The following is a 5,659-nucleotide window of genomic DNA, read 5'->3' on the forward strand; positions in this document are numbered from 1 at the left end:
CCTCTCCTCCTCCTCCTCTCTCTCTCTCTCTCTCTCTCTCTCTCTCTCTCTCTCTCTCTCTCTCTCTCTCTCTCTCTCTCTCTCTCCTCTCTCTCTCCTCTCTCTCTCTCTCTCTCTCTCTCCCTCCTCTCTCTCTCCCCTCCTCTCCTCTCTCTCTCTCCCTCTCCAGGAGTACGAAGTTTCCAACGGTCTGGAAGGACTGCAAGGAGCGTACAGGGGTAACAAGAGCATGTGCATGGTGGGGGCAGGAGGTGAAGGAAAGGCAGAGGCCCTGGGGCTCGTCAGACTGTCTGGGCCGACCAACTTCAGCAGTGTAAGGGAGGAGGGAGAGGAGGAGACAGGAGGAGAAGGGAGGAAGGACTGGGGAGGAAGGAGGGAGGAGAGAAGAGGGAGGAGGTGGAGGAGAGAAGAGGAGGAGGTGGAGGAGAGAAGAGAAGGAGATGGAGGAGGGAGGAGGGAGGAGGGAGGAGGGAGGAGGGAGGAGGTGGTTGAAGGAGTGAAGAGGAGTTGGCATTTAGTGGTGAAACTTGTTCAGGTCTTGAAACACGTTCGAGAAAAGGTGGAGGAACGGATGAAGACGTCAGCTCCAGGCACCGAGTATCACGGTGCATGAGGGGCGGAGGAGTGAGAGGAGGAAGGAGGAGGTGTGGAGGAGTAAGTGGTGGGTGCTGCTGCTGCTGCTGGTGGAGGAGGAGTAAGTGGTGTTGGTGGGAGGAGGAGGAGGAGGAGGAGGAGGAGGAGGAGGAGGAGGAGGAGTGCAAGGAAGGGGTGACATTGCTGGCAGTCATGCTGATCCTAACGGATGGAGAGATCTGTGATCTTCCCAACACGACGGAAGAGATCATCAAGGTACGCAATCTTCCGCTTTCTTCTCTCATCCTTTTCTCCTGTCAGTGCTCTTCGCTCCCCATCTCGATCATCATCGTCGGAGTCGGCAAAGTGAGTCTGATGGATAGGCTGGCACTCGCGTGCTGACCTACAACTCAGGGGAACTTTGGCAAGATGGAGAAACTTGACAGCGACGATTCGGTTTCATATCTTACAACATGCTTCTATCTCACAAGATCCATTTCATCTCTTGACATCCTTTCATCTTTCAACTTCCATTCATCCCGTCCCGCCGCTTGACTCACTGACTTCTACTCTCACAGCTCCTCAAAGGCAAAGGAGGCAACAGGGCAGAAAGGGACGTCGTTCAGGTCCCCTCCACGCTCCTCTGCGCTCCTCCTCTCATCTCGTCCCAATCAGTTCGTCCCCTTCCGCAAATACTCCGGCAACCGGGCTGGAGAGCAACTTTCCGGTGTGTCGTATCTTGACTTTTGTTTCCTCTCACTGCACAGCAGAGGCCGTGCTGGCTGAGATGCCTTATCAGCTCCTGGCGTACATGTGCAAGGTCAAGCTCCCTGCTCCCTCTCCTCTTGATGTTCTTGGCAGAACCGTGTCAAGCCTGCGGTCAACTGGCCCTTCGAGCTTCCGGTGAGAGCAAGCGGCAGAGAGGGAACAGGAGCTGACTGTTGCTAGAATGAGCCCTGGGTGCAGTGACGTAGCCAGTCTTGGAGAACGACATGCTTTTTCTTCTCATATTTGTCTCGAGCAGAATCTGTTGAAAACCATGTTTTGAGTGGTTGGCAGCATCCTTTCACCCGCCATCTTGTTCTTCTCCCCATGTTTGGTATCTACATGTTTGTTCGCCAGCAGACCTCTTGACATCATACCTTCCTCTTCCACTCTCACCGGCATCCAGCGATCAGGAGCTACCTCACTCCAGCGCTGGGCCAGTCAGTCGATCCGTCAGACTCGCTGAGGATACGTGAGCACTACGGAGTGTACGATGATGGCTGTGTTCCCGGGAGGTACTTCCATCGTCAGGTCGACCGATCGTTTCAGGGCGAACTGGCGCATGATAGCGAGCGGGATACTGATGCTGGTCACGAAGCCCTTGGAAGGCTCGTACTGGGAGTAGTCCCCCGCAAACAACCAGCCGATCTCCTCCCCGTCGTTGCCTGCCCTCAGTCTGACGGCGTTCAAGAAGGGCCACCGACTCTGCTGCTGCTTCCACTCGGCTCGAGGGTCCCGCGAGCGCAAGAGCTGGACGTAGAAGGGCTCTCTCCCCGCGAACAAGTAGGGCTGCGGGTCAGTCAGCGTGTTCAGCTTCGTGTCCTGGCTGGTGAAGCTCTCGGCCTGCCGATAGCCCTTGTCCTCCAGGTACGCGTGCACCCACAGCAGAGCGTCTCCTGCTGCCGGGGGAGCGTCGCCTTGGAAGGTGAAGTGGAACTTTGAAGGACGGTAGAGGCGCGAGCCGAACCCCATCCCGCTGCTCTCGTCCAGCTGCAGCATCCGCGCGTTCCCGCTCGCGTACGTCAGCTTGAGGGGGTTGAATCGAACGGGAGAGCGCTGGGAGATCTGAGGTGCAGTCAGGAGCTCCTCGACGGGACGAGAACGTACCTTGAAGTTGAGCGACAGGGAGGAGGAGTTGGCCAGGGCCTGACGCAGCAGATCTCTAGAGATGTTGAACATCTCTGTGTGACTGGCCGAGCGATTCTTGTCGATGAGGGTGAAAGCCGACCTGTAACAACTTCTGTTGGGGTACAAGCCGACGCCAAGACAGAGCTCTGCGATGTCTGCCGGTTGACTGATGGCGAAGAACTTGGTGCCTGAGCTCGGCTCCTGTGAGTAGGAGCGGTCATGGAGGCAGAGGGTGAGAGGGAGAGCAAGCTACCACGCTTGTGAACAGTGTCGACAACAAGGTATCGTTGTAGTAGACGCCAATAGAGCCCTCCATGCGATTTGCCTCTGCTGTCACTTTGATGTGGCCGTCGCTCAAGACCGGAACCCCTTGGGGGACGGGGAAGGAAACGTTGTAAGACAGGTCGCTCGGTTGCTGCAGATACACAACATCAACTCGCTGACAGCAGCTCGCTGCAGTGCTAGTCGCTGATTTTACCTCGAAAACATTCCCAGGGATGGCGACAGAGACGCATGAAGAAGGGTTGAAGGCCAGGGTGAGCGATTGAATCTGCAGGCGTCCTGTGCAGTTGGGCGAGGTCTCAAGAGTGAAATACTGCGACGCGGGTGAGCAACATGCTTTTCAAGGAAGAAACAGAGAGCAGTACCATAACTTCATCAGAGCTCATTGCAATCATCTCGTCCTGCGACAGTACGATGGCGCCTTGCAACTTGTCAACACTCTGCAGAAACATCCAAGTGACTGAGCGGTCGACAGCCATCCATGCGTCCTCACCCGAGACTGTTCGTCCTTGTCGAAGAGAACTCCAAGAGTTTCGCCCTGCTCGCCCTTGACAGCGATGTTGCACCAGGGATAGAACATGTCGAGGTTCTCGAGGATGTGAATCTGAGCCGTCAGAGTTGCCGCGCTGCAGACTGTGGGAAGAGACTGGAAGGCGAAGACTCTTCGGAAGGGGAGCAGCAATGACGACGACTCTCCGACGCTTTGCTGGCAGAAGAAAGGTCGAGAGTTGGCAAATGCCTGAACAAACGTCACGATCAATGCAGGACATCGACTGCCGGGACTGATCTACCCGCTCTGCCTCCGTGAAGTCAAGGTAGCTGATGCGATAGGTCGAGGAGCTGTTCAACGGTTCAATGTTCTCAGAGCTGTTCCCGATCACTTGAACCTGTTTTCCACCATGTTTAGCACGAAGAACAGCATGCTATGAGACATGAAGTACAGCATGCTATGAGACATGAAGTATGGAAGGAGAGGAGGCAGAGGAAGGAGGGAAAGGACAGGGTTCCTACCCTGGCTGCGTACTTGCTACTCAGCAAATATTCAGCCCCGCTAGCGATGTTGGCCCAGCTTGGTACCTTGACAACCATCAGGACGACAGGTAGGAGGAAGCACTGACCTCATGAGAGTCTCGGTAAGCGCTGCCGTTCACTGACAGCGTAGCGGTTCTGGTGGCTCCGTCGTAGCGGACGACTCTAGCCTGCCGCAGGAGGGTCAGGGAGGAATCGCAAGGGAGGGAAGCTCGTGCCCGGTAGCTCGTCCCGATGAAGTGAATCAGCTCTCCTTCGAACCATCCGTCCGCTGCTGGAGCCCGAGGGCCCAGACCGACGCTACACACGCACTGCCCGGAGGAACAGGCTGAGGTAGACGCCATGCAGAGGGAGCTGGAGTTGTAAGACGTCCCCGCGCATTCGCACGAGAGGCTGCTAGATAGACTCCCATACGAGGAGTTGAGGAAATCAACTGATCGCGCCCGATCGATGATGACGTTTGAGGGAGTCTTGGTTATCGCGTACGCATCTCCTTGCAGTGGAGTGTGTTGAAGGCCAGTCGCAAGCGTCAACAACTTCGAATCAGCTACAACAAGCATCAGTTGTGCAGCAAGCAAGCAGGTCACAGACTACCTTCATACTGCTGTATCCCCACAGCGTGCCCCGCGTTCTCTCCGGAGAGCATGACAAGGGTGTAACCGTTGTAGTAGCCGTCAACTGCACTGGCGTCTGTTCCCCACAGTGAGACATGCGACGCGTCTGTCGAGTTCTCTACAAGTCGGCCAGGGGTCGAGTCCCCGACCACTCCAAACAGGAAGAAGTCTTGACAGCCCTCGCCCCCATGGGAGATGGTGAAGCCCACCGAGTCTTGGTAGCCCTCGCCGGGATTCAGGATAGTCACCGAGGATAGGTACCCGCTCAGAGACGGCTCGAGTAGGATGTTCCAGCAGCTGGGGTTCTGCTGTGGGCCAGGGGACACCTTGAGAAAGGTGAAGGGGTACACGTATCCGGCGCCTGGATCTACCACCATGACGTTGGAGAGCGCGCTGCCGTTGGAGTAGTAGTAGGCAAGGAAACCCGAGCCCTGCTCTTGCCGTGGACATGTCACCGTGGGTATTGAGGCCTGATTGTACCCGTGCCCTCCATCCTGCACTTGGATCCGAGTCACGTCCCCGAAGCCGTCGGTGAAGCAATGTGCTCTCAGGCCGTCCCCTCCGCAGCTCTCGTTGCACACTACGATAGCAGGGCCGTCGATGTAGTACGTGCCCGTCAGGAACTCCCCGTGGGTGGTCGGCTGGATGCTCCTCACCACCCCTTGGATCACGCTGACCTGATCGAAGGGCCCTTCCTGTACCGAGACGACCTCCACGTTCCCTTCAGGGCAGCGGATCGTTGGCTTGTGGCTCAGTGAGTACCCGGCGCCGCCATTGACGATGGAGGTCGCGGTGATATCTCCAGCAGACGCAGTGCACTGCACAGTCAGGCCGGACCCTTCGCAAGGCAGCTCGCAACTGATCCATGCAGGGCCTGACACGTACCCTGATCCTACAACAGCAGAACTCACGAAGTCCAGGGATGTGACTGTCCCCTTGCTGTCGACAGCAGCGATGCTGAACGATCCCTGGTTCCCCTCGGCCACCGAGGCAGCACAGTCGACGCCACCGGACTGTATCACAACGGAGGGGATGGAGTAGAGGACGTTGAAGGAGGCGTTGAACCCCGTGCCATTGGGGGAGGAGGCGACGAGGAACCCTCCCCGCTGACAGCCTGATCCAGCATGCACGATCGAGACTGAAACGATTCCACTCCTGATGTCCCACTGGAATGCACCGACGTAATCGGTGATCTCACCGATCATTCCTGCAGATTTCCCTCCTGAGAGCTCCATGTGTTTGCCAACATAGTAGTTGTAGGCGTCAGC

General features: G+C 56.8%; 1 protein-coding gene across 1 annotated transcript; it reads left to right on the top strand.

Annotated features, from left to right (window-relative positions):
- Positions 1-786: 786 nt before the first annotated feature.
- On the top strand, positions 787-1,542 carry GUITHDRAFT_121740 (hypothetical protein; the record flags this gene model as incomplete). Its single annotated transcript, XM_005819010.1, has 8 exons — positions 787-849; positions 895-939; positions 988-1,029; positions 1,152-1,199; positions 1,249-1,300; positions 1,344-1,393; positions 1,435-1,476; positions 1,522-1,542. 8 exons carry the CDS (start codon positions 787-789, stop codon positions 1,540-1,542), a joined length of 363 nt encoding a protein of 120 aa, XP_005819067.1.
- Positions 1,543-5,659: the final 4,117 nt, after the last annotated feature.

The sequence above is a fragment of the Guillardia theta genome, assembly GCF_000315625.1.
Source record: "Guillardia theta CCMP2712 unplaced genomic scaffold GUITHscaffold_250, whole genome shotgun sequence".
NCBI classification, from domain to species: Eukaryota; class Cryptophyceae; order Pyrenomonadales; family Geminigeraceae; genus Guillardia; species Guillardia theta.